The sequence below is a fragment of the Clarias gariepinus genome, chromosome 10 (genome assembly GCF_024256425.1).
Source record: "Clarias gariepinus isolate MV-2021 ecotype Netherlands chromosome 10, CGAR_prim_01v2, whole genome shotgun sequence".
Classification (NCBI taxonomy): Eukaryota; Metazoa; Chordata; class Actinopteri; order Siluriformes; family Clariidae; genus Clarias; species Clarias gariepinus.
In genome coordinates, this window is record NC_071109.1 from 32,934,996 (window position 1) to 32,962,254 (window position 27,259).

The 27,259-nt window shown below is 48.0% G+C and overlaps 1 protein-coding gene across 1 annotated transcript; it reads right to left on the bottom strand.

The window, feature by feature from the left end:
* Nucleotides 1-167: 167 nt before the first annotated feature.
* LOC128531644 (filamin-C-like) lies at nucleotides 168-26,279 on the bottom strand. Its single transcript, XM_053505687.1, has 47 exons — nucleotides 25,677-26,279; nucleotides 22,167-22,418; nucleotides 20,735-20,832; nucleotides 20,470-20,620; nucleotides 20,251-20,369; nucleotides 20,085-20,162; nucleotides 19,574-19,736; nucleotides 19,240-19,440; nucleotides 17,161-17,298; nucleotides 16,936-17,062; nucleotides 16,660-16,796; nucleotides 16,384-16,577; nucleotides 16,163-16,276; nucleotides 15,933-16,076; nucleotides 15,696-15,819; nucleotides 15,253-15,413; nucleotides 14,944-15,034; nucleotides 14,501-14,670; nucleotides 14,265-14,382; nucleotides 13,349-13,611; nucleotides 12,599-13,196; nucleotides 12,314-12,487; nucleotides 11,514-11,676; nucleotides 11,177-11,337; nucleotides 10,590-10,757; nucleotides 10,256-10,379; nucleotides 10,011-10,167; nucleotides 9,715-9,904; nucleotides 9,347-9,370; nucleotides 8,844-9,091; nucleotides 7,762-7,861; nucleotides 7,528-7,668; nucleotides 7,219-7,347; nucleotides 6,723-6,896; nucleotides 6,398-6,559; nucleotides 6,093-6,296; nucleotides 5,811-5,963; nucleotides 5,597-5,719; nucleotides 5,246-5,488; nucleotides 4,872-5,135; nucleotides 4,261-4,398; nucleotides 4,059-4,174; nucleotides 3,122-3,254; nucleotides 2,729-2,905; nucleotides 2,344-2,562; nucleotides 1,971-2,180; nucleotides 168-1,567 (listed from the first exon to the last, which is right to left on the bottom strand). Exons 1-47 carry the CDS (start codon nucleotides 26,041-26,043, stop codon nucleotides 1,380-1,382), a joined length of 8,091 nt encoding a protein of 2,696 aa, XP_053361662.1. The 5' UTR covers nucleotides 26,044-26,279; the 3' UTR covers nucleotides 168-1,379.
* Nucleotides 26,280-27,259: the final 980 nt, after the last annotated feature.

Consider the following 27,259-nt stretch of genomic DNA (forward strand, 5'->3'; position numbering starts at 1 on the left):
AAATAATGTACAGTAACTATAGAACTATCTGCATGTGGTTAACTTATTATTTAAGTTAAACTGCTGTAACTCTGCTGTTCACCACAGGGTGGCGCTGTGTCTCTGCTAACTATTTAATCCAGAGGTTTTTGGTCAAGAAAAATAATAAAAACTCATTTTAGTGCAAATTCACAAACTCTGATCTTTATTAAATCAGTAACTGTTTGGTTAATAATAAAAACACTAATAAAGCCATACAAAACACACACACGCAGTTTTTCTCTTTAAAGCATCATATTCTCACACACACACACACACACACACTTATAAGAAAATAATTTGATCTGATGGATGTTTAGGAAGGAGCTGAACCAGGAGCGGCTGTGTTCCAATCCCGCAGTCATTCAATTCCCCTAAAAACTCACTTTGAATCACTGCGATGCCGTTACACACACACATACACACACACAGGGGTCGGGTCAGTGTAGAGCAGAATTTACCCACAATGCACCGCAGGAGTTTCCTTTTTCAGGACGTGTTGATTAATTCTCTCTACCAGCGGCTCTGACTGTAGCGCAGGGTGACATTAATGCACTCGTTATCGTTTCCATAGTAACGGCTCGTTCACAGGGACGGTAAATGTGAAAGAAGTGATGTGTGTGTGTGTGTGTGTGTGAGACATGAGTGTAAGGAGTCTCCAGTGTGAGCGCTGTGTAACAGTCAGAGGTGAAGCTGTAAGTGTGACCTTCATGACCGAGGGAGCTCAAGACTAACACCAGGAGGCGCTTCGTCTCGTCTCGTCTCGCTGCAGGGACAAAAGTAAATACGAGGAATAAACCACTCAGGGACGCGCTGTTACAGCAAAACCATCAAGTGCATTATGGGTAATCTGGACCGGACTACACTGTGAAAGTTAAACTGCTGCAGTTAAGGAATGTTGTTAAAACAGAGTCGCGCTTTATGACTGAACACCAAGCTGCCGCAGTGCATTGTGGGATTTCTCAGCACCCTTTGAAGCAGTGCACTACATAGTGTACGTGATGTGATTCTGGACGTGTACTTGTTTGACAGTTTTGTCTGTTGTTTATAAATAATGGCTTGATGAAGATGCGCGTGCTCTCGAGTCAACACTAAAGACAGGAGCGACCGAGGGGAAGTGGACGAAGGGGCGTTACAGGATGAGGGCCACTAGAGAAGGAGGGACACTACAGGATGCCACAGGCAGGATTGGAACACAGCCCAGATTTCAGCAAGCACAATTAAAGGTATTCAGCGTGTTTTGTTTAGTTTTTGTTTCTTTTCTTCAATATCGTACACTTATAAATAGCGCGGTGGGGGTGGGGGGTTATTTAGGATCTAGGGCACTATGGTCTAGGGCAATATAATCTAGTGCACTGCATTTAGGGCACAGTGATGTGGAAGGGGCTTCCCGGCACGGACTCGTCGCCCCACTTCACGATGACGATGTAGTTGCCCTTCTCCTTCACCGTGTACGTCACGTTGTACAGTTTGTTTCCGAGGTGCTTCACGTAGACGTCCTCGCACGGCGTCCTCGGCCCGTGGACCCCCACCATCAGCATGTTCGTGCCTGCACGCACGCACACACACACACACACACACACGTGGCGCAGTTTATAAATGTAACTACAGTAATAATAATAATAATAATAATAATAAGGAAAAGAAGCATCATGTCTCAGTTTTATTTATTAGAATTCCATCTAATTATAATCATGAAGCTCCGCCCCCAAAACCAACTCTGACGATACATTTTTAATCTAAAGCTCAGAAGCTCAACCCCTTTTAATCAACGTAATCACTGAGACCCCGCCTATCTACTGAAACCCCGCCCTACGAGGAGTCAGATCTTCTAATCTTAGAACTAAAAGTAAAACCATGTGAAAAAGTATTGGCACACAGCAACAGTATATATAACGACTCTCTTCACCAGAGCGAGTTACAGAAGTGCTGTGTGTGTGTGTGTGTGTTACCTGCTTTGCTGCAGTCGACCGTGAACATGTTCTGTGTGTTGATGAAGGCTCTGCATAGCCCCGCCCCCTGACACACCACCCTGCTGGCGTCGGAGGGCAGGGACACGCTGGGTTTGGAGCTGAACGCCGACGCCCTCGAGCTCTGACTCATCGACTCGACCAGCACCGAGGACGTCTCGTGAAGACTGTGTCCTCCTGACAGACGATTGCCTGCAACACACACACACACACACACACACACACTTTCTTAGCATTTCTTTTGGAAATTCTTCTCTCTCTGTCACTCTTTCATTCTTTCTCTCTTTCACTGTATTTGTTCCTCGTATTTTGTGAGAAGGATTTCTCACCTGTGTGTGTGTGTGTGTGTGTGTACCTGTGACTCTGGCTTTAAAGGGACTGCCTACGATGTGCTGTGGCCCGCCGTATTTGATGGAGATCAGGTAGTTCCCAGGTGCCATGGGTGTGTATGTGATCTTGTAGCCCTCCACACACTCGGAGCAGTCCATCTTCACCTTGGACGGGCCGTCGATGATGACCGACAGAGCGCCAGATCCGGCGTTACTGGTGTTCACCACGAAATCCACAGGAACACCTGGGAGAAGCCGAGGTCATTAGATAACGAAGGGGAGGAGCTTCGTAAACGAGCCACAGAACAAAACCGTTACAATCATCTCTACTGGTCTCCATTACAGTCCAGCGGGTTCCCACTGTGGAAGACCAGTAAAATCTCCACTAATGTCAGGAGGCGTGTTCTGTACCTGTGTGGCCGGCCTGCAGTCCCGCTCCGTACGCCGACACCAGACCGGGATCTCCGGCGTGTCCCGTGTCTCCCACCCGCACGTTGAAGGGGCTGCCGGGAATATGGCTGCCGTTAAACTTCACGTCGATGGAGTGCACGCCGTTCTCACGCGGGATGAAGCGGATGGTGGATTTATCTGGAACATAAAAGTTCAGGGGATTTGAGGCGCGTGGCGTACGGAAATGATTATAAATTAAACAAATAAAATGCAGACGGAATCAAGAAGTAAGTGCTAATGAGGAGGCGGGGCTTTCTTAATTAACAGATCACCTGACTGACAGGTGGTTAGAGCCAAGCCCTCGCCCTGATTGGTTGGCTGATGTTAATCAGTGTTCGTGTGTGTGAGACTCACCAGCGTCCACGTCGGTGACGTAACACTCCTCCACCACCCCCGAGGGACTGTGCACCTTGGCGTCGATCACGCCCCGCACGCCGTTACGCTGCACTGCGAACGAAGCCTCGTGATTCACGCGCAGATCCTTTTCCTGTCACACACACACACACGTCACTCACTAAACCTATTAAACATGTACTTGTCGCCGATTGGCTGCGCATTAATTATTAATACGTTAAAAACAGAAAAACAGGATTTTACCTTCCCGCCCTGAATCTGAGCCCCTGATCCTGCGTTAGCGTGTAACGTAACCATGACAACATCATTAACATCACCGTAGCCTTTGTCACCATGACAACAAACAGTCAGAACGTTCTCTGATCTACCGCACGATCTTTAAACGCCTTGCCGTAGGTTAAACATGCGCGCGTTTTGATTTAAATTGTTTATTAAGTGGATCCTTATTTCCGGGCCATAAAACTGAATTATGAAATAAGCTGCAGCTTATAGTGATAATATATTATATGTTTACTTTAAAACTTTAATTACAAACAATTGTCAGGAAATAAATAACTAAAAAACAGGCATAACTCATTATTTTAAGGTATTTTAAGCAGTAAAACAGTATTTTAATGGTGCTGCGTATGTAGACAGAAGATAAACCTGTGTGTGTGTGTGTGTGTGTGTGTGTGTGTGTATAAAAATATCATCAATAAAAATACCCAGAGCAGATATGAGTACACTTAATCCCCCTACAGGAGCCACACACACACACACACACACACAGGGGTGTGTCTGCACTCCAAGGTCACTCCGTACAGCGGATCTGACTCGAGAAATCAGCGGGCCGTTTAATCCACAGTGTGACAGACTCACATCACACACTGCGGTCATCAGGAGTGACCTGTCAATCAAATCATTATTAATTAAAGTGTCTGAGTGAATGACGTCGTACCTGCAGGCTGGAGAGTGTGAGACGCCGGGCCTCGTCTGAGAGCGTGGCGATGGGGACGGTGAAGGGACTGTCCGGGATGTGCTCGTTATTAAACTTAATGGAGACTTCATAATCACCTACACACACACACACAAACACACTGATTACACACTGACTACACACACACACTCTGGTGACACACACTGATCTGAGGATTCTGGACCTGGTTCCTGTACGATGTATGAAACTCCACAGGAGCCGTCCTTCCTGTCCTCGAAGTTGATCTGCGCTTTACTCGGCCCCTCCACGGCGATGGACAGACCGCCCGCTCCCGCCTCCCGCGTCCAGATACTGAACTCCGCTGCAGAGGACACGAGGGACGACCACGATTAGGTTGAGTTCTTAACTTCACAAGGTTACAGAGCTGTGCGTATAGAGGTGTGTGTGTGTGTGTGTGTGTGTATGCTATGTGTGTTGCAATGTGAAGGTTCAAGGGACGGATGGAGAGCCGCCTTCAAACAGGAGACGTGCGAACACACTGATTTTGTTTCCATTAAATTCCTACATCTGCTTCCCTGCATCCTTTAACTCCTGACAGATAACGAGCTGCTGATTAATCCCTCATTATTCCAGATCTTTTCTCAAACTTATTTAGTTTTAATCCTCAGTCTTTAGTTTCACTTATCAATGCTGTGAGACATATGGCTCCGTCTAGACGATTTATTGCCCTGCTATAACCTTTCCTTCTGGCTGCCTCAGCCAAACCACTAGACAATGTGATAAAGATGCACAAGCTCTATAAAATGTGTGTGTGTGTGTGTGTGTCAGACGTACTAAGTACTCCGGCGACGCCCCTCTGCAGGCCAGTTCCCCCGGCGCGGACTTTATGAGCCCCGCCCTCTCCCAGAGGCCCCACGGTGAACAGGAAGGGGCTCCCCGGGACGTGATGGCCGCCGTATTTCACGCTCACCGTGTGAGAACCCATCTCCGTGGGAACGAAGCGCACACTGTACGTGCTGTTGTCACCCTCGACGATCTCAGCGTCCAGGATCTTTCCTCCGGGACTCGTGACCTGCGCCGTCATCGGCTGGGCTCCGTCTGGAACACAACACAGCGAGGGCACATCACTCACAAGTGAGGCAAGTGTACTTCACTGCCAAGTGCACTACCTAGGGGGAATCGTTCCGCTCTGTGATCGACTGTTTTACCGTCGGGTTTAGCGGTGAGAGAGCCGAAGCCGCTGAAGCTCTCGCGGCCCAGGAAAGACCCGAACACGTCTCTGAACGGATCGCCGCCAACCTGCCTGCTCTCTTCCACGTGAACCTCGCGCTTCGTCTCTCCTCCGCGCGTCTTACTGATCTCCGTCCTCTCGGTGCGCGTGTACGTGTGACTGCTGCGTGTGAACGTCCGAGTCAGGCGGTCCTGAGCCGAGACCATCTGGAACCAGTTTCCTAAGGACGAGAGAAAGAGAACGAGAGAGAGAAAGAGGGAGTGAGACAAGGGGTCAGCGAGGGGAGGAGAGCGAGGACAAGTGCGTGTGGTGTGTACTGCGTCCTCACCGGGGATTTTGAGGTTGAGGTCACACAGGCTGCCGATGGAGGCGATGGACGGAGCGAGTCTCCTCCTGGTGATGCTCTCCTTCATCCTTCCCTCACCTGTCACCTTCACCGTATATGGACTTCCTGTTGGGGGGAGGGGGACAACACCATGTGATCAGTTCACCTGTCTGTCTGCCTCAACACCACAGAGATAGAGACGGGTGTGCAGTCTGACCTGGGATGTGTTTATCTGCGAACTTGATGTTGATGATGTAATTTCCTGGCTCAGTGGGACAGTAGGTGACTCTGCACGTCCCATCCTCAACGTCCTCGCACTTAATGTCCACTTTACTCGGGCCCTCGATGGACAGACCCAGTCCTCCGTAACCTGACAGACGGAGACACACACACATCAGATTTACCTTCCTTTACTTTTCTGTCTCACTCCTGTTTCTTGTTTCTCTGTCCCTCCCTCTCTCTCCTTGTCTCTACCTGTCTTACTCCCCTCCTGTCTTACCTGCATTCCTGGTGTCCACGTAGAACTCTGCGACGCTGAAGGTGTGAGCGTCAGTGAGTCCCGGTCCGAAGGCTCTGACCCGGCTGGCGTCCCCGATCTCCGACGCTCCCACTCTGATCTTAAAGGGGCTGTTGTTAACGTGAGCTCCGCCCTTACGTACACTCACTTCATGTTCACCCACTTCCTTAGGGGTAAAGGACAGACCTGCAGCACACACACACACACACACAATCAGGTCATAAATCACAGATTTTTATGTATTTGTGTATTTTTGAATATACACCTATGTTTGTGTGTGTGTTTACCGATGTGTCTGTTAGGGAGGTGTTTCAGTAGACACGGTTGTTCTGCTCCTGATGGAGCTCTGATGCTGGCGGTTAACGAGCTCAAATCTGTCTCACTGATCTTCAGAGAAACATCAGCTGCAGTTCCCACGTTCAGCTGAGACGTCCTGAGAGAGTCATCACCTGCACACACACACACACACACACACACACACATATGAGAATGCCCTTTAAGTAAATCAAACTGCTACATTTCCTCCCCTATTACCCCAAATTAAGCATTATATCATTTTAACGTGCCCTAATCCACACATCCCTACCCCCTACCCCCTACCCCTAGCTGTACCTGTGATCTTAGCAGTGAAGGGACTCCCGGGAATGTGCTTTCCATCAAACTTGACGATGATGTTGTAATCCCCCGGGGCGGTAGGCAGGTAGGACACAGTGCATGTCCCGTCCTTATTGTCCTTACAACTGATCTCAGCTTTGGACGGTCCTTCTACTGCCAGAGACAAACCACCTACACACACACACACACACACACACAGACACTTAGTACCTATTGGATCGTATTGAGTCATACTAAATCATATTTAATGAAATTGCAACATGTTTAATTGAATCATACTGAATCAAAAGGAATCATAATGAATACTGAATCGATACTAAATTGAGTGAAACATATTAAATCATATTGAGTCATTTGAATCAAACCGAATCACTCTTAAACATACAGAATCGTATTCAGTCATACTGAATCACATCGAATCATACTAAATGAAACTGAGTCATATGTGATCATACTAATGAATCTTGCTGAGTGACTCAGTCGTGTAATTCACCTTCTTTCGCGTTCTTGGTGACGACGGTAAAGGTGGCGGGTTTGTTCACCGTGCCGTGACACAGCCCAGGACCGTACGCAGTCACCATGGTGCTGTCAGCGGCGTCCACGTAGAACTGCATGGGACTTCCTGTGGGAGGAGTCAGATATCAGTTCTAGTCCATTTTAAATTCCCACCTGTTTACTTATTACCAGAGACGAGGCGTCTGTTCACCAACATCACATCACCGGCTGTCATGATGATGTGTGTGAGTTAATCCGAGTCTAAGTAATTAGTCCTCGGTGTGAGAGAGACCGGAGCGCGGGATACCTGGGATGTGATTTCCGTCGTATTTGATGTCCATCTCGTGCAGTCCTCTCTCTGTAGGGACGTATTTCACAGTGATGGTGCCGTCTTTATTGTCCTTAATCAGAGGACGAGCAGATTTACCTGACGGCATGCGCACCTCACCTGTAACACACACACACAGAAATGACAATGATTATTTTTCCGTCAGGTTTTCCTGGAGGTGAGCAGGTGAAGTGTGATGCTCTGCTCTCGTACCAGTTAGTGCCCCCTGCTGGGGACTGAAGGGGATGAGCAGGTTAAGGGGACGAAACAAGGGCTGTTTAGTGTCTTGCGGTATGACAGGCTCCTTAGTGGCCTAAAGAGGAAAGACACAACAGTGAAGATTAACTTCAGTCCATTATACAGAGCGGGGACATTCCTGAGCTACAATTTAGAACAAAACGATTTATTATAAATAAGATGTACATTTACCGTATACAGGTTTAAAGAATACATACAGAAAATATACAATATGGAAAGTAGAGTCAGTGCTGTCTAGTCATGCTCACTAGTAAGGTGAAGGGGGGGAGTGGGCAGGGCTGTAATGATGCTGACTAGTATGATGAGGGGAGGGGGGGCTTTGGTGATGCTCACCTGTACGGTGATGGGGAAGTGGGCGAGGCTGCGGTGATGCTCACCTGTATGGTGATGGAGAAGTGGGCGGGGCTGTGGTGATGCTTACCTGTACAGTGATGGGGAAGTGGGCGGGGCTGTGGTAATGCTAACCTGCACGGTGATGGGGAAGTGGGCGAGGCTGCGGTGATGCTCACCTGTATGGTGATGGAGAAGTGGGCGGGGCTGTGGTGATGCTTACCTGTACAGTGATGGGGAAGTGGGCGGAGCTGTGGTAATGCTAACCTGTACGGTGATGGGGAAGTGGGCGGGGCTGTGGTAATGCTCACCTGTATGGTGATGGGGAAATGGGCGGGGCTGTGGTGATGCTCACCTGTACAGTGATGGGGAAGTGGGCGGGGCTGTGGTAATGCTAACCTGCACGGTGATGGGGAAGTGGGCGAGGCTGCGGTGATGCTCACCTGTATGGTGATGGGGAAGTGGGCGGGGCTGTGGTGATGCTCACCTGTACAGTGATAGAGAAGTAGGCGGGGCTGTGGTGATGCTCACCTGTACGGTGATGGGGAAGTGGGCGGGGCTGTGGTGATGCTCACCTGTATGGTGATGGAGAAGTTGGCGGGGCTGTGGTGATGCTCACCTGTACAGTGATGGGGAAGTGGGCGGGGCTGTGGTGATGCTCACCTGTACGGTGATGGGGAAGTGGGCGGGGCTGTGGTGATGCTCACCTGTACGGTGAAGGGGCTGTTGGGAATGTTTTGTCCCCCGAAGCGGATGGTGATGACGTATTTTCCCGGCTCAGGCGCGGTGTAGTAAATGTCGAAGGTTCCGTCGTGGTTCTCCGTCACGTCCACGTCAACCTCGGCCCCGTGTGGAGTGAGAACCTTACACGTCACTTTCCCTTTCCCAGCGGCCTTAGCGTCTACACTCAGGACCGTCTCCTCACTCATCTGAATCTTCGGCCCCAGACTGGCTGCTTGGGAGAGACACACAAATAAACACAAACTAAAATAAACAACACCAGTAAACAATAAACAACAAGCAGGAAACAACAAACAGCGCACAAATAACAACCAGCAGCAATGAAGAACAGTCATAACAACCCATATGCTATTGTAAACAAATACAGAGTAAATAAAAACTACAGTAAATAATAAACAGTAAACAAGTAAACAATAATAAATGTTAATATGATAATGATAATAAATTTTAATAATTGTAATAAACTCACCAACTCCGTGTCCTCCGATAGACACTGAAACACACACAAACACTCATTAATAATCACTCGGGCCTTACAGTATTAATACAAAAAGCTACTAATAAATTCATATTAATTAATACATATTAATAAACATAAAATTTCTCCATCCATCCATCAAAGAACCTCTGTGGTCCAACTAGAGGCCGTGGAGGCCAATTTGATTATTACAGATGACATCAGTCCTCATAAACCTCCAGAGGAGGACATTAAAGGTCTCACACAAGCATGGATGCAACATCCATCGTGGCCACGCCCTCTGAGCTCACGCAGAGCTATGATTGGTGGAAAGAGAGCTAGCGTCATTGTAGAGGCGCAATGTTGTGATGTCTGCGTACCTGAGAGAACACACTTGCTGGCGTCTCCAGTGGGCGTGGCCTGAATGGAGTAAGGCGAGGCGGGGATGTGGTCTCCGCCGTATTTAATGGTGATGGTGTAGCGCCCGCTAGTGTCCGGGACGTAGGAGACGGTGTAGGTGCCGTCCTTATTGTCCTGGATACTCGCCTTCTTCGGCTTTCCTTCAGGATCCTGCGGGAGAGACAGCACACACACACACATTACAACAGTGTCACAGTGAAATACACATATACACCGTGCAATACACAACTACACAGCTAAACACACACACACTCACCAATATCTGCACGGTCAGTAGCCCCTCCCCTGCATCGCGGGCATCGATGGTGAACTCCACTGGTATGCTCGCTGCCACGCCCGCTGCGTCGAGTCCCGGGCCGCTCGCACGGACCTTACTGGCATCATAAGTCGGGCCGGAGTGGACCTTAAAGGGACTGTAACAAACACACACACACACACATAAGATTACACATATACACACACTCACACACACGCACACACACACTACTCTACACTACTGACCTGCGAGGGACATCCTGGTTGGCGTATTTAACACCCACTGTGTACGGTCCCTCCTGAGCAGGTGTGTAGGTCACAGCGTGTGTGCCGTCACCTTTACTGAGAACACTGACTGGTTCTGTAGCACCTGTTACACACACACACACACATTAAGATCGTCTGCCTCACTGCTGCCTCCTACAGGTTGAAACAGCAAGGAACTACAGCAACACTAACAGGACAAAAACTAATCGAAAACACACAACACTCCAGCAGGGGGCGGTAAAGTGTGGTTTATAGATAAGTGTTTTTTCTTTTGTGTTTTGTGTGTGTGTGTGTGTGTGTGTGTGTGTGTTACCTGTCGGGCCATAAAGCTGTACATCCAGCGCTGCATTTCCCGCTCTGCTGCAATCCACAGTGAAGGATTGTGGGACCTTGGCTCTGACCCCAGCGCCCAGTCCCGGGCCGAAGCACTTCACCTTACTGACGTCCACCACGTCTTTCACCGGGACTCGGAATGGACTTCCTGCTCAACACACACACACACACACACACAAACACACACACACAAATTATTGAGAATTCAGAGAGAAGTCCAGTCAGTACTAAGGGAAGTGTCGGGTCACAAACATAATATAAACATCAGAATGACGTGTTGTAGTTACAACAAACTGTCAGACGATGGCGCTAGAATTACCGTGGCTCCACACTTGAGCTGATATCACAAAAGGATCATGTGCTTAAGTTCTATGTGCTTGAGAATATAACTGAGACACGCCCAGTTTTAACAAACCCCGCCCCTATGTTTACTGAAACACACTTCTATTTTAGATAAACTCCGCCCCTGCGTTTAACTGAGACACAGGCAGTTTTAGTTAAACAACTCCGCCTCTATGTCAGTGCTAAAATCTGTGTGTGTGTGTGTGTGTGTGTGTGTATGTGCACCTGGAATGGGTCGTCCTCCATAGGTGATGTTGATGTCGTAGTTGCCGGGGATGAAGGGGACGTACTCCACACTGCAGCTCCCGTCCTTGTTGTCTTTACACGACATTTTTGCCTCTGACGCCCCCTCGATGGTGAGACCCAGCCCTCCTGTCCCCGCCCCCCTGGGAGACAGAAAGACAGATGATGATGATGATGATGTTTAATTAGTAGAAATTGTAATTAAGATCTGACTAAGATGTCGGTAAAGTAGAGGGAGTGTGTGTGTGTGTGTGTGTGTGTGTGTGTGTGTGTGTGTGTGTGTGTGTGTGTGTGTGTGTGTGTGTGTGTGTGTGTGTACCGGGTCTCCACAGTGAAACAGTTAGCTTGGTTGACGAGGCCGCTCTCCAGTCCAGGACCAAATGCTCGAACCCGAGTCGGGTCACAACCTTCTACCACGGAGACGCGGAACGGACTGTTAGGGACCGCAACGTCATCATACAACACCTCGATCAGGTGCACACCTGCTCAAACACACACACACACACACACACACTGATTAATAATTAAACCAAGTATCATTAGCAACATAGCTCTGGGCTAAATCTGTAGAATACACCCGTGTGATAACGGTGGTTCATTACAGAATCTATTTATAACAATGACCTGAGACTTCTAAGCATTAATGGGGTTCAACACACACACACACACACACACACACACACACAGAGGTCTCTTTGCTCTTCTATTTATAGTGATTGTATTTTTGTTCCATCATCATTTACTCCACAGGCTGAAATCTGTCTGCACGCACACACACACACACACACACACACCACCTGTTGTCTCTATAAAGACACAGAAAGACAGCTGCCGTGCCTATGTCTGTGTGTGTGCTCCCTTTGGTTCTTCTAGTTATCTTGAGCTCTCTTAGTTCTCCTTATCTAAATGGTTCCTCCTCCTTTTTCTTAGTGTCCATGAGTCCCCTCTTGTTCCTCTTGGTACCTTTAGTTCTCCACAAAGTTCCCCTTGGTTCCACTTTGCTTCACATAACTCAGGGTTATATTACGGTTCTCCAGCTGCGATCATGGAATACCTGTCTAACTCACTTTCTGTTATTAAAAAACCAATTAATAAACGGGTATGAGCAGGGAGCATTACCATCCTGGAAGGCGGTGTACTCCACCCTGTAGGTCCCATCTCCTTTATCCATGATGAAGGCGTCTATGCTGCTGCCTGAGGGACTGACGATGCGCACAGTCACATGATTTCCTCCAGTTTTGGTCAGAGAGCGAGCGTCCACAATGAAATGTGTGCTCACCTCTCTCAGAACCCCTGCACACAGACACACACAGGTTTAATCATAGCAAGCAATTTTATTCTCCATGAAGTTTGTGAAGAATAAGAGAAAACATGTCTGGCTTTAAGACCCAGAGTTGAACTTACCTGTAGGCTCCACCCCAGGTCCGTACACCTTCACGCCGCTGGTGTTGACCGCGGGTTCCACCTGCAGACGAATGGGGCACTTCGGCACCATGTGCCCGCCGTAGCGGATGCTGATGGTGTAGGGTCCGTGCGAGGGGGGCGTGTAGGTGACGGCGAACGTTCCGTCGTTGTTGTTGTAGATGTGAACCTCAGCTTTGGCTCCGGAGTCGGACACAATCTCCACGGTGAGCTCGGCGTCTCCGGCGCGACTGCAGTCTACTGTGAAGGACGCTACACTCCCTGCGGTGGCCCGCTCCAACCCCGGCCCACTTGCCACCACCCGGCCCGCATCCAGCGCTGGACGCACCTTTGCCACAAAGGGGGACCCGGGTACATGCGCGCCGCCGAACAGGATGTTGATGTTGTAGTCTCCGGGCTCAGTGGGCAGGTAGGACACAGAGCAAGTTCCGTCTCCATTATCCTGGCACTCGATTTTCGCCTCACATGGACCTTCGACCGTCAGACCAAGCCCACCCACTCCTGCTCCCTTAGTGTCTATGGTGAATGGAGCCGGTTTACCCACAATGCCTCCCTGCAGGCCAGGACCGTATGCACGCACCTGAGGAAGAAGCGTAAAATTCAGGGGAGTGTACAGCACAACAACACTTTAGTGAGCAGGGCATGTGGCTTGGGACGCGTCCACAGTGGATCAGTGACAGTGTTTATGGGCTGTATAGTGAGTAGAAGTGTGGTTTGGGACATAGCCCGTACCTTTGAGGGATCTGATGGCATGAGAGCGTCCACAGTGAAAGGACTTCCCTGTACAGGGTTTCCATCGTAGCTGACGTCCACTTTATACTGTCCCTCCTCAGGAGGAATGTATTTCACACTCGTCTCTGCTTTGGCTCGGTCCGCCTCTAACTTGCAGGGAATCGGCCGCCCGGACGGAGAGGTCATCTTCACGCCGACCTCGCCCTGTCCGCCCGCCCCCTGTGTGTTCACAGTGAACTCCTGATCCTTCCCAACCTCCACCTCTGAAAACACAAACACACACAGCACATCACTATTTCACACACTCTTATGAGTAACGCTTAAATCAGCTAGCCGTGCTGTAGGTGATTTCAGTGTTTTGCTAGCATTAAGCTAACAGTAGTAAGCCTTCCAATAACTGAAAAATTACGCTTATGCTAACAAACAGCAAATACACAAAGATTCACGTTACCTCACTTAGTGAGTATAAATGTGTCTTACACTCACCTTAAATTGAGATCCAATCTTCCTACATTAGAAACCGAGCTGCATCTAAAACTAGCCTGCTAGCACCTTAGCTAAAAACAGACTAGCTGTCATAGCATCATTATTATAAAGTCAATAGAGTTGGGCTAAAAGCCAAAAGAGCTCCTGTGCTACGTCTAACGAGGCAAACAACTTAGCAGGCTAGCATGTTTAGCATTAGATGTTTTGTACAGACAGTGAGACAGAACCATCCGGAACGTCTACATTTACCTCAGACATGGTGTTAAAACTAAAATGTGGTACTGTAGTTACACTTAGCATCAGTCGCTAATCCAGCTAATACACGTTCTAGAATGTTCAGAGGTATGAACGCAGAAATAACTCAACGAGAACAGATGAAGTTAGGCTGGTTATCAGGGTGCGTAATGATCGGCGGGGATCAGACACTTACTCTTGTCAAGACCTTGAACTCGGACTTTGCCCAGGTCCAGCGCAGGAGCGACGGTGATGTTAAAGGGGCTTTTGGGAACCGGCTCTCCTCCATAACTCACCGAGATAGTCATATTACCCTGCAAGCACACACACATACACCCACACGTTCTAGTAATGATGCTATATAACAACCTGTGTGCATTATGCAGTTAGCTAATGCTCAGTAACGCTTCACACTCTGTGGGCGTGTCTCACCTGCTGCAGCGCTGTGTATTTGACGGTGTACGAGTAATCGTGATTATCGATGATCTCGAAGTCCTTCACAGGGTTGCCTTTCTGCCCCGTGCTGAAGTGAACCTCGGGCTTCGCCTTTCCTGCCCCCTTGGTGTAAATGGTGAAGTGGGTGGGTGTGGCCACCTGAACACCTGTACAGTGACTCTGTGTTAATGCTAATTATATATACAATAACAAATTTACTGATCAGATTTATCTTTTTGTACTGAACTCTACATATAACTCATGTCCGCTTAGTGTGTCAGATCCCACCTGTGATTATTGTATGCCCCACACACCCTGTACACTCCACACACCCTGTACACCCCACACACTCTGTTCACCCCTAACACACCCCACACACCCTGTACACTCTTTATATGGTCGTTGCGTCCTGTTCTCATGAACTCATTAGCATGACTAGCCTGTTTTGTTGAGTCCGGGTCCTTCTGCGCGCACTTTCCCAGCATCATGAGATGGTTCGACTTTCACCTTGAAAGGACTGTTGGGAATTTCCTGTGTAAAAAAATAGAGAAAGAACAGATAGTTTCTTTTTCTTTGTTCTTGTTTTTTTTTTGCTTTCAAAAAATAATACATCATTTATATCTACGATCAGATACTGACGATACTGAAAACGTCACAGCTAATTTTTCTCACTAATTATAATTTTATTGCACATTTAACACATTTAAGACATATCCGTTCCGTGTCATTAGCATGTAGCTGTGTGTTACCTTATCAGCGAAAAGCACCATGATGGTGTAGCGTCCCGGAGCGGGGGGTGTGTACTTCACAGTGAACGTGTCATTGTCGTTCTTGATGATGTCGAAGTCGATGTCCACCTCAGCCGGACCGACCACGCCTGCTGCACACTTTATCCCGATACTCACGTCACCTGCACAACACGTCATCACAACGCGCACGAAAGCGAACAAAAAAAACAACAGTCAGAGATAAACTGTGTGCTATACACAGCAGATTAACGATTAGCCACACCCACAAATATCCATAAAAGGCAAAGCTCAAAGAGAACCATTTTACAAAACTAAATGGCGACTAAATGGTGAAAGATCGAAGTGCGCTAAATCTTAATTAGGTCAGCCGTTACACACTCTCCAAACTCTCACAAACTCCTTTTTAGACCGAGTGAATATTAGAAAAGTGAATTGAAACATACCCTGTCCAGCTTCGGTACAATCCACAGTGAAGTATGTGGGCTCAGCCGACTTCAGGCCCGTTTTCTCCACCCCAGGGCCATAAACCTTTACTTTTTCAGGGTGACAGCCTTCACCTACAAGAACCTGCACACGTACACACACATTTTAATATTATTTTTTATGTTTATGGTGCTGCAAATTAAGTGCAGATACTATAATACTGTCACAGTGTGTGCGTGTGTGTGTGGCTTCCTTACCCTGAATGGACTATTAGGAACGTTGACTCCGCCCCAGCTGATGATGATGGTATGTTTGATCGGCTTTGTGGGGACGTACACGCACACAAAAGTACCGTCGCCTTTATCAGTGACCTTGATGTCGATAACACACCCTTCAGCATCCTGAAACACACACACAAAGGTAATAAGAAATTTGTGGCGGTTTAGGCGTTAGAAGGTTCTGGCTCGGTTCCTGAGACGTTCCTGACCTGAGCGTAAATCTTCAGCTCGCCCTTTCCAGCCTGTCGCACATCGATGGTGAACTCTGCAGGTTTATTCACTATCACTCCGGTGGGCTGGAGACCAGGACCGAACGCTTTCACCTGCCAAACATACACACACATACGTGTGAATAAACTGAAACACTTTAGCGTGTTATGAAGTGTGTACTGTAAGTCACCAGGCATGAGCTGTAATAAGGCGGCACTACCTTGTGAGGGTGCAGGTTGCTGGGCGCAGGGAGGATGTGTGCCATAAAGGGGCTGTCCTTAATGTCCTCGTCGTCACAGATCACGTGCACGGCGTAGTCTCCCGGCTCGGTGGGCCAGTACCGCACGTCACATGACCCATCACCCTTATCATCACACTCGATCTTCGCCTGGGACGGACCCTCGATCGAGAATCCTGCAGGGACCGGGTGCTGGTGTCAGTTTACAGGGAGAACACACACACACACACACACACACACACACACTGCAGTACTCACCCAGAGAGCCAACCTCAGTACCGATGGCCTCGACCACAAAGTCGGCGGATTTTCCCACCACGCCCGTCTTTAGCCCCGGACCCCAGGCTCGCACCTTCTGTGGCCCCGCCTCCAAACCCACTTCCACTTCGAATGGGCTAAACACGCAAAGAAGAAATTAAACAGTCTAACTAATAATGCTTCTCATTGGAAGGAAACCCACTGGCCACGCCCACAAAGCCGAAGACATGTCTGTTGTAAATGTATGATGATTGAGAGTGTGAGTGTGTGTGTCACCTGCGGGGGATGGGCTGTCCTCCCCATGTTATGGTCACAGTGTATTTTCCAGGAACGACAGGCTTGTAGTCACACTCGTACACTCCGTCACCGACATCACGCACCTTCACCTGCACCTCCGCTCCCGCTACACACACACACACACACACAAACACAGAGCCCAGTCTCATAAGCAGTGTTACCCTGAGTGTATAGTGTCTGTTGATGAAGGTAGTGTGTACTTACTAGGGCCCTTCACACAAACTTTGAGCTCTCCACTTCCTGCTCCTTTAGTGAACACCTTGAAGTCGGCCACCTCCTTCACCCGCACGCCTTTAGGCTGCAGCCCTCGCCCGGTGGCGCGGCACGCGCTGGCATTGCTCGCTAAAACAACAACCAATCAGGTGTTACTGTCTGATGTTAATGTGTGTGTGTGTGTGTGTCTGTGTGTGAGTGTGTGTGTGTGAGTGTGTGTGTTAGTCTGCTTCGACGCAAAGACACAAGCACAGAGACAACTGAGAACCAATTTATAAAGCAGACACACATACACACTCTCATACACACACACACTCTCATACACACACACACTCACACACACACACAGACCGATCAGCTGCTCACTGCAGAGTCTAATTTCCTCAATAAAGATGTCAGTCTCTCTCTGTCTGTCTCCCAGCGTGTCTCTTTATACTGCTTCCTGTCTTACTCTCCCTGTGTCTCTCTCAATCTCTCTGTCTCTCTGTTGCACTCTCTCTATGTTTCACTTTCTCTGTGTCTGTCTCTCTCTGCGACTCTTCTTTTGTCACTCTCTCCTGTCTCTTACTCTCCTGTCTCTCTCACTGTCTCACTCTCCTGTCTCTCTCACTGTCTCACTCTCCTGTCTCTCTCTCTCTGCAGCAGTAAGCATAAAGCATGGCGAGCGCTGCACTAAGCACAAAGCAGAGTCTGAATGGATTTTGGGCGGAGCCAGAGCAAGTTTTGCTTATGCTGGGCGGGGCCAAGCTCAGTCCATGCCCCCTGTATGCGGGTGGGCAGAAGTATGCCAGGCTTCACCTTTAGGTTTTTGTTTCCCGGGGGGTGGAGTGCGTACTGACTGGGGCTGAATGTGTAGAGGAGGAGGCGCGCTAACCAGAGCTGGAAGAACACACACACACACACACACACACTCGCATCTTTCATATCACTTCAGTGTGGGAGGAGCTTGTTCTAATTACAACTTCATTGTCTCATTTATTTATTATTAACCAACAAGACAAGTGTTTGTGTGCAGACAGGTGGGGATACAAGACTCAACAAGAGGGTAATGTGTGGTTGGGGGGGTGGGGGGGAGGGTTGTAAGGGAGATAACTTGGGGGTAAATGGGGCGGTTTTGGTGGAAACTAAAAAGGGGTGTGGTTAGGGCAGGGGTTTTGATGTGGTGATTATTGGTGAGGGCAGGTTTTTTTGTTGTTATTGGTGGTGGGTGGGTTTATTGGCAAGGGTAGGGCTGTTGATCATTGCAGGGTTATTGTTAAGGGGGACGTTGTTGGTGGTGGGCGGGATTGGTGTTGGGAGCCGGGGTTATTGGTGAGGGTGTTGGTGATAACCGGGGTTATTGCCAAGGGCGGGGTTATTGGTAAGGGTGGGGTTATCGGTGAGAGTGGGGTTGTTGGTGAGAGTGGGGTTATTGGTGAGAGTGGGGTGGTTGATCAAAGTGGGGTTATTGGTGAGAGTGGGGTTGTTGGTCAGAGTGGGGTTATTGGTGAGAGTGGGGTTGTTGGTCAGAGTGGGGTTGTTGGTGAGAGTGGGGTTATTGGTGAGAGTGGGGTTGTTGATCAAAGTGGGGTTATTGGTGAGAGTGGGGTTATTGGTGAGAGTGGGGTTGTTGATCAAAGTGGGGTTATTGGTAAGAGTGGGGTTGTTGGTCAGAGTGGGGTTGTTGGTCAGAGTGGGGTTGTTGGTGAGAGTGGGGTTATTGGTGAGAGTGGGGTTGTTGATCAGAGTGGGGTTATTGGTGAGAGTGGGGTTATTGGTGAGAGTGGGGTTGTTGATCAAAGTGGGGTTATTGGTAAGAGTGGGGTTGTTGGTCAGAGTGGGGTTGTTGGTCAGAGTGGGGTTGTTGGTCAGAGTGGGGTTGTTGGTCAGAGTGGGGTTGTTGGTCAGAGTGGGGTTGTTGGTCAGAGTGGGGTTGTTGGTAAGAATGGGGTTGTTGGTCAGAGTGGGGTTGTTGGTGATAACCGGATTAATTGCCAAGGGCGGGGTTGATTGTTGGTGAGGTTGGGGGTGGTGCTGATGGGCAGGGCTATTGCTAGGGGTGGGGTCCTGTACGGTGTTGCACACACTTACCCTCGGAGACCTGCACTTTGTAAGGGCTGTGGGGGATGGGCTGCCCGGCGAAGAGCACTTCCACACTGTGTGTTCCCTCCGCGATGGGTTTGTAGCTGCAGCGGAACATGGCGTCTCCTTTCTTCTCCAGGATCACCTCCACCGTGTTCTTCTTCCCCTGGGGGTCCGTAATCACCACGCTGACATCACCGGCTCCCGCGCCTGACACCAGGATGCACACACACACACACACACACATCACTTATCTTTTTCTATACCTATCCTTGTCTTTTTATGTCTTTATTTTTCTTTTCTGTTTTTAATTTCGTACTTTGTTTGATACTTATAGACCCACCTGCAGTGTAGATGTCGAAGTAGGTGGGTTTGTGAGTGACGTTGCCCGTGGGTTCGAGCCCTGGACCTCGTGCCTGGACTTTATTAGGATCCCCGAGAGCTTTGGCCACGTTCACCAGGAAGGGGCTCTTATCGATGTCCTGTCCTGCGAACAGCACCTTTACCTGGAGCAGAGCAGAAGAACCGAACGGTCAGTGTGTGTGTGTGTGTGTGTGTGTTCCATCAGCTGTCTTAACTCAGACAGAACAATTACATCATCAACAAGTGCCAGATAATCTCACACCATGAGACCAATCTCAATATCACCAATCTCAGACCATGACTTCACTCCAAACTATCTGTCTTCATCCACATAATGGACATGAAGTCATGGGTCGCGTTCCAATCCGCCTGAACGCTGAGAAAAGGTAAGTATCTAGCAGCAACAGCAAGTCTCCCAACACCCCGCAGAGACATTCTATCATGTGAGTGTTAAACAATGTGACGTGCACACGTGTGTGTGTGTTTTATACCTTGTGAGGCCCGGCCACTTTGGGCACGTAGCTGACGGTGTACGTCCTCTTCTTGTCGTTATTCGCAACAACTTTAGCCTAAAAACAGGAAAGTCATCTGTAAAACCGTCTCAGGACTGTGTAAAGATCATTTCTATAATAACGAGGTCAGAAACATGAAACACACTTCTTCAGTGTGACCTTCAGGATCCTCCACGTAGACGATGACCTCACCAAGCCCCGCCTCCAGCGTCTCCACCGTGAAGTGTGTGGGTTTCAGTACCATGTTTCCCTCTGGCTCAACTCCTGTTCAGTATACACACACACACACACACACACATTAACAAGCACATCTCAGAATAACATTGTCCTGTGGTGTAGGTCAGGGGTTGGGGACGCGACCCACCCGGTCCGTAGGCTCGGGCATTTTTGGGGTGCAGCTGTCTGGCTTTAACGGGGGCGCCGGGTTTCAGCTTGGCCTTTGGGAACTGAGAGAGATACGTCATTACCGAGTGCTCGTCCACATCTGGGTCCACGATCTCCTCTGGGGCGATAACCTGCGGAAGGTCAAAGGTCAAGCATTAATGAGGAGCTCTAGCAAAAAATATTATATATAACATATACAGTATAAAGGTGTGTGTGAGTGTGTGTGTGTGAGTGTGTGTGGTCACCTGGGGAACTCCGAGCCAGTCGTCTGCCTGCTGCATGGCCTCTCGTGCGTTCTGTACTGGCTTATTTGGATCCCAGTCCACCCAATCAGGACACAGGCCTACACACACACACACACACACACACACATAAACATTATTATACAGAATTATACAGGCACAGGAAAAGTGAGATTGAGCGACAGTTATAGTGAGACTAATAAAGAAAGAGACAGAGAGAGAGACAGAGAGGGGGGGAGGGAGAGGGAGAGGTAAAGCAGGATGGAGAGACAGATAGAGAAACAAATATATATATATAGAGAGAGAGATGTGTAAAGAAAAATGGAGAGAAAGATAGAAATACAGTTAACTGTCAGTTAGGGAGACGATAGAGAGAGAGAGAGAGAGAGACAAACAGAGAGAGACGAGGAAAAAGAGATGCAGAGACAGTAATCGAAAGATATGTGTAAAGAGAGCTGGATGGACAGAGAGACAGTTATGGTGAGACAGAAAGTCAGATGGTGGTGACAGACAGGGATGAGGTGAAGACTATCTGCTCAGTGAAGCTCGGACGGGTTCCTCAGGGTTCTGTGTGTACTGAAGGTGTGTAAAGAACATGTCTAACTCGGACATGTCCTTATTAGTGCACCGAGGAACCGTAGGAGTGTTAGAGGGGCTGAATCTCAGCAGTGTGTGTGTGTGTGTGTGTGTGTGTGTGTGTGTGTATGAGCACTGCTCTTCCTCATAAGAAAACACAGCCCTGTATGGTCATGGTGGTCGGTTGTTCTGCGAAATGTCAAATACACGGCAATAAACACAGACACACACACACACACACACACACACAGGAAAAAACTTCTCATAATCCTTCCTAAACCCAGGCTGCAGTAATGACTCCTAATATTATATGCTTGGAAAGGTCAAAGGCCATTACAGACTCCTGTGTGTGTGTGTGTGTGTGTGTGCGTGTGTGTGTATGTGTGTGTGTGTGTGTGTGTGTGTGTGTGTGTTAGTTAAATGTCTTTTATAAAAAGCTTTGCTCAGAGGAAGAGTATTTGAAAGCTCTAAGTCTGAACTCAAATAAACACACACACACACACACACACACATATATATATCTGTCCCCTGGCACTAAGCATGTGTCAATAATCACTGATATAAATATACTGTGATATTTAGATATTACACACAGTGTTGTTACCATAGATACGGCAGGGGGCGGGGTCAGCTCAGCCATGGTGTACAGAAACAGCGTGAACTCCTCAGCTCTGACTGTGACACAGCGCTCGCACTGGAGACTCCTTACACTCATGTTACAGCAGGTGGCGTAGTGTATCAGCACACCTGAGGCTCCAGTAATCATTATAACGACATACTATTCATCTCTTTATGTAGACAGAACGTAGAGCATGTGTGTGTGTGTGTGTCTGTATGGCAAGTGTGTGTGTTTGTGTACCCGGTGCACAGTTATCCACCAGCGCTCCGAGCGCTTTGCCGTCCCTCCAGTCGCGATTGAAGTTGTTGATGGGAAGCTGAGGGACTTTGTTCTGGATCCAGCCGAGCAGACGCTGTTTAGGAGTGAGCTTCTTCTTCTCCTCGTCCTCCTCCTCATCGTCCCACATGGGCATGGAGATGGAGTAGTGCAGGATCAGAGTCCAGATCATACCCAGGATCAGTTTCAGGTTCCCATCCACAATCGCCTTACTGTCTGCGGATCAGAGAGACAGACAGACAGATCGGATCAGAGAGACAGACAGATCAGATCAGAGAGACAGACAGATCGGATCAGAGAGACAGACAGATCGGATCAGATCAGAGAGACAGACAGATCAGATCAGAGAGACAGACAGATCGGATCAGATCAGAGAGACAGACAGACGGATCAGATCAGAGAGACAGACAGACAGTTCAGATCAGAGAGAGACAAATCAGATCCGAGAGACAGACAGACAGTTCAGATCAGAGAGAGACAAATCAGATCCGAGAGACAGACAGATCAAATGAGAGAGACAGACAGATCGGATCAGATCAGACAGAGACAAATCAGATCAGAGAGACAGACAGATCAGAGAGACAGACAGATCAGATCAGAGAGACAGACAGATCAGATCAGATGTCCACTATTGTATGATCAGACAGTGCTGTGACTCTAAAGTTGGATATTTTAGAGAAAGCCTTCCTGGTGTCTAAGCACATAAATGGTGTGTGTTGGTGTGCATACATGTGTGTGAGTGTGTGTTAGTGTATATTGGTGTGTGTGTGTGTGTGTGTGTGTTAATGTGCGTTGGCGTGTCTCGGTGTGTGTTAATGCGTGTGAGTGTGTGTTACTGTGTGTTGATGTGTGTTAGTGTATGTTGGCGTGTGTCGGTGTGTGTTCATGTGTGGTTGGCGTGTGTCTGTGTGTGTTACTGTGTGTGTGTGTGTGTTAATGTGCGTTGACGTGTGTCAGTATGTGTTAATGCGTGTGAGTGTGTGTTGGTGCGTGTTAGTGTATGTCGGTATGTGTTAATGCGTATGAGTGTGTGTTGGTGCGTGTTAGTGTATGTCGGTGTGTGTTAACATGTGTTTGATGTACATAAGTGTAACTGTATATAATTTGTTGTTATGCTAATTAGCCCCGCCCCCTGCAAGCGTGGTGTGGTTGCTAACTCAGTCGTACCGCGAGTCACTGCACCTGTACTGGGGTCTGAGGTGGAGTTACAGCCCCGTACACACACTGCTGAACTACCTGCAGATCATCCTGAATTAAATCTCTTGATGGTCTCAGTCACTCAACTCTGTGACGTCACACACACACACACACACACACACACACTCGTCCTGGAAACTGGCTTCTGAATGGTAAACTGTAGTTATGATGATGAAGTACCAGCCTATGACCTGACTAACCCCAAACTGTCTCACACACACACACCGTAGTACACCTCACACACACCGTACTACACCTCACACACACCGTACTACACCTCACACACACCGTACTACACCTCACACACACCGTACTACACCTCACTGTCTGCTGTGAGCAGTGAGGAGCTGCTCTGAGATCTCACCAAATCGGCCTCACACTCCTGTATTAAACCACCGCGGTGTGTATTAGAGCACAGTGTTCAGAATGTTAGCGCTCAGATGTAGCCTTTTTAGCGTATTTGCTCCGTCCCCTGTATGAGGGAGTTTATACGAGCGCTCCATTAGTGAGCACTCAAAGATCTCCACGTCAACACTAATCAAAGAGTTCGGGATATTTTTAGAGTCTATGATCCATGATGATGAGGTGTGAACCTTCTACACTCCGATACGCTCCACCTTTAAATAAAACCCCTTCCAACAGTTAAAACACTTTCACAGCTGGGATTCCTCCTGAACGCTTATACACTTCCTTCTGAGTTCCTGACGAGTTCCTCAGACCTTCTAACAAGTTGGCATCAAATTCAGGAGTGTGTGAAATAAGGGCCGTGTAGAATGTATAAGCTCGGAGAGGTTTTTTCTCTCATTAGCTTTTATCTCACTAAAGTGTGTGTGTGTATGTGTGTGTAAAGCTATGATTTTATGCGCTACTAGAGAAACAATTAGTGCACACTACTGACCTTCTGTCCTCTTATACACAACACTGACCTTCACACACACACACACACACACACACACTATGCCAGGTTATTTTGAGCCTGTGCTGAGTGTTTGTGAGAGAGAAGGATATTTTGCCACCCATGAGTCACTCATGAACGCCGACCATGTGCTTCTGCACAGACGATAAAGTGTGTGTGTGTGTGTGTGTGTGTGAGAGAGAGAGATTTCTAGAAATGTCCACCATAAACCAACAGCTGCTACTGCACTGAGTCAGGGGCAGAGCTGAGGGGCAATAATGTGCCACATTTGCCCCATCAGACTGACACTGTTTGTAATTAGAGCTCAGAGATCTGATAAAGTGATCTGATGAAGTGATCTAATAAAGTGATCTAATAAAGTGATCTGATGAAGTGATCTGATGCGGTGATCTGATATCACAGTAAACTCAGTTACAGTTTACTTTCTGAAATCTATTACCTGAATGACTGCGCACAGTAAACTTCTCACCCCACCCCCTCACCTCACTCACCCCCCTGACTCCTCCCTCTCACCTTACTCATCCCCATAACTCCTCCCCCATCACTTATCTGGAATCATGTATCGACCTGGCCACGCCCCTTGCCCTATTATAGAACAAAGTTAATCGATTAAATAAAAAGGAAGAAGCACCGTGTGTTTATTTTTACCATATTTTTACGGCTTATTTTATATTTTTTAACTTTAAATTTAAGACATTTTCACTGAGTTTATAATTGAACTTTCCTTATTACTTTGTAGAACTTCGAGGTTGCCTCAAATGAAAATTTAAAATAAAATAATAATTACAATTATTATTATTATTGTTATGGAATAAATTGCTATTCAGATCTACTCCGTAGGTATTGGCACCCTTGGAGTGACAGTGTATGCTGTTAGATGTTAGTGTGTGTCTGTATAAGAGGAGGTTGGATTTTAAATGTTGTTATATTCACACAAACACACACACACACTTCCTGTTTAAAGACATGTTGGTGGTGGAATGAACCTCCTCTAGATCTCTGAACAGACGAGACAAATGGTGATGTTTAAGCGACATTAAAGACCTGTCTGTCTCTTAGGTGTTTGCTTTAAATTCAATCATGTATAATTGTATACACATTATATATAAAATGAATTCCTTCCCAGCAGTGTGCGACAGGGTGTTGATATTTAGTAACTCAGTGTAAGAACCTGTTTAAACTCTTCTCTAAGCAGCTCTGGATCAAGAGAGTCTGAGAAATGTCTTAAACCTGACTGTAGCTAGTAAGTCAGTTAGAGTTAGAAAATAGGTGACGTCATACATTTATGAAAGCTACATTAGCGGCTATAGAAACTAAAGACAAGCAGAACCAGAACCGTAATCAGAAGCATGAGTGAGTACCGATGGAGACGAGCTTGATGTGCTCCCGGTCCAGGAACTCGAGCGCCACGGACACGTTCTCCAGCTTCATCTGCCTGAAGTTGGGCCTGACGTGGTGCTTGCGGTACATCTTCTTCTGGCTCAGGACCTCGAGCAGGGCGATGAGCTTCAGGCCGTCGCCCAGGTCCCGCTGCAGGTCCGTCACCGTCTTGTTGATGCACTTCAGGTGCTCGTTACACCACCTGGTGAAGGTGTTCTGCTGGATCTTCTTCCACGGCGCGTCCTCCGCCAGGTCCTTCTCCGCTGAAGGCATCTCGTCCTCCTCCTCGAACCCGAGGTCCGGGTCGGCCCAGGTCCGGGTCTGATCCTGCTCCTGCTGCTGGGACATCTCTCTCCGGCTTTATACCTGGACCAGGGGACAGTGTGCTGAACCTTACACTGTGTGTGTGTGTGTGTGTGTTTTAATTCTCGTGCTCCTGTTGAATGTAGTTGCTCCTTCCTAATGAGCTGAAGATGATGATGATGATGATGATGAAGAAGAAGACGCTGTGCGTGTGTGTGTGAGCGCGTGTGTGTGAGATAGATGAGAGCGGGAGAGACTCAGCGCAGCGCGTGCGTTTGATAATCAGGGGGAACGGAGGAGCGCGCGCTTTTATACCAAGCGGAGCGCGCGCGCCTCACACCGCAGGAATGCACAAGGACACATGCATGGTGATGAACGCACACACACACACACACACACACAGACACGCTCGACAATACACGCTATTTTTACCCTCACCAAAAGGGGCTGTTGGGAAACCTGTCTGTCTGTCTGTCTGTGGTCCTCAAAGCAACTGAACAAACAATTATTATTATTATTTTATTTCATTTCATTTTGTTATTATTTCATATTATTATTATTATTTATAACAGAGGCCACTATAACAGACAGAAGAGTGAATTAAGAGTTTGGTGTGTCCAAGTGATCAGAGCTTTTAATGATAAATCAACTCCTCCTGTCCCTCAGCACCGTGTCCACCTGGACCCTGTCTCTTTAGTCCGATTTTACTGTTAACATGATCTTATGTGTGTTTACAATTCGTCAGACGCCACTTATCCAGTGACCTGCATTAACGGTCCTGCTCAAGGGCCCAACAGCGGCAACTTGGAGGTGGTGGGGTTTGACCCTGAGACCTTCTGATCACTAGTCCAACACCTTAACCACCGAGCTACGCTTGACACAATTGAATCAGATTATACCTGCACAAACTGTCTCTGCTCTCTGTGAAATGTTTAATCTTTTTTTTTTATGGACACACAGCTGTTTAGTCCCAATCCTGTGTGTGTGTGTGTGTGGGTGTGTGTGTGTGTGTGTGTGTAAAAATGTTCATACTTTCACTATTAAACATAGCTCTGGTTTCTACTGGACTTCTTATTTTTACCATGTGACTTCACCAGGCGTGTTTCTGATCACATTTCTTCTGTGAGGTTGTGGGTTCAGCTCCTTCCAACGTTTAAGAATTATGTGTTCTTAACCCAGTTCCAGTCAGTTCAGCTCAGTTTCAGTAGCTGTTGCCATTTCTTGATCTAAAACAATAATGTGACTAAAACTGGGACCTTCT

What these genes read in the sequence shown, in the direction of transcription:
- LOC128531644 (XM_053505687.1), bottom strand. Translation starts at nt 26,043, where the DNA reads ATGTCCCAGCAGCAGGAGCAGGATCAGACCCGGACCTGGGCCGACCCG. An exon ending in CTGAAGGTCACACTGAAGAA is followed by an intron (nt 20,163 to 20,250) that starts GTGTGTTTCATG and finishes TCCTGTTTTTAG; the next exon opens with GCTAAAGTTGTTGCGAATAA. An exon ending in CCAGCAGGGGGCACTAACTG is followed by an intron (nt 7,669 to 7,761) that starts GTACGAGAGCAG and finishes TGTGTGTTACAG; the next exon opens with GTGAGGTGCGCATGCCGTCA.